General features: G+C 68.7%; 1 protein-coding gene across 1 annotated transcript in view; it reads left to right on the top strand.

Moving 5' to 3' along the window:
- The window catches only part of HSPG2 (heparan sulfate proteoglycan 2), an 82,302-nt gene that overhangs the window by 71,987 nt on the left and 9,259 nt on the right, over positions 1–1,056 (top strand). Inside the window, 4 exon segments of the mRNA XM_010830236.1 lie at positions 52–196; positions 284–383; positions 528–637; positions 778–906. Coding sequence (XP_010828538.1) covers positions 52–196; positions 284–383; positions 528–637; positions 778–906 — 484 coding nt within the window.

The raw sequence follows: 1,056 nt of genomic DNA, 5'->3' as shown, positions 1-1,056 counted from the left end.
CCACGTTCTCTCTCTCCTGCCCTGTCCCCTTACCCCTGCCCCACGGAGCAGGTTTGACGCAGGCTCGGGCATGGCTACCATCCGCCACCCCACACCGCTGGCCCTGGGCCAGTTCCACACAGTGACCCTACTGCGAAGCCTCACCCAGGGCTCCCTGATCGTGGGCAGCCTGGCGCCGGTCAATGGCACCTCGCAGGTGAGACCCAGCCCCGTCCCCCTAGGCCTGGCCTCTCTCCCACCTCCGCCCAGCCCGGCTGCCACTCCCCATGTCCCCTCTGCCCAGGGCAAGTTCCAGGGCTTGGACCTGAACGAGGAGCTCTACCTGGGCGGCTATCCCGACTACGGCGCCATCCCCAAGGCGGGGCTGAGCAGCGGCTTCATAGGTGAGCCCCCCTGCCCCCCGCCTGCAGCCCTGGCCAGACCTCCCCCCGGGCTGGCCGAGCCAGTGGTCACCCAGGAGGACGTGGTCACCCGGGCCTCCGGGCACCCCCACCTTGGCTCATCCTGTCCGCCCGCCCCACCCCCAGGCTGTGTCCGAGAGCTGCGCATCCAAGGCGAGGAGATCGTCTTCCACGACCTCAACCTCACGGCACATGGCATCTCCCACTGCCCCACCTGCCGGGACCGGCCCTGCCAGGTGACCCTCCAGGCCGCACCCTCCTCCCAGCTGCCCCTAGCCACTGCCCTCGGCCATGACGGAACCCCGCTCCCGAACCCCGTGGGAAGCAGGGGAAGGCCAGGGTGTCCTTGGCCTGACTTTTGGGGGTTGCCTCGCAGAATGGGGGCCAGTGCCAGGACTCGGAGAGCAGCAGCTACGTGTGTGTGTGCCCAGCTGGCTTCACCGGGAGCCGCTGTGAGCACTCACAGGCCCTGCACTGCCACCCAGGTGGGTACCCACCCGCCCCGGTCGTGGCTGCCACGCCAGCCTATTCCCTCTGCCCGTCACTGCGCCTCCATACCCACCCTCAACCACCCCCTGCCCCCCCAGCGGTTGAGTACTCACCATGCTCGTGGGTCCTCCCCCAAGTACTTAGACCTTCCTGGCTTCTGACTTCC

This window comes from Bison bison, unplaced genomic scaffold, assembly GCF_000754665.1.
Source record: "Bison bison bison isolate TAMUID 2011002044 unplaced genomic scaffold, Bison_UMD1.0 scf7180017864516, whole genome shotgun sequence".
In the NCBI taxonomy this organism is placed as follows: domain Eukaryota; kingdom Metazoa; phylum Chordata; class Mammalia; order Artiodactyla; family Bovidae; genus Bison; species Bison bison.
This window is presented reverse-complemented; position numbering and strand designations above follow the sequence as displayed.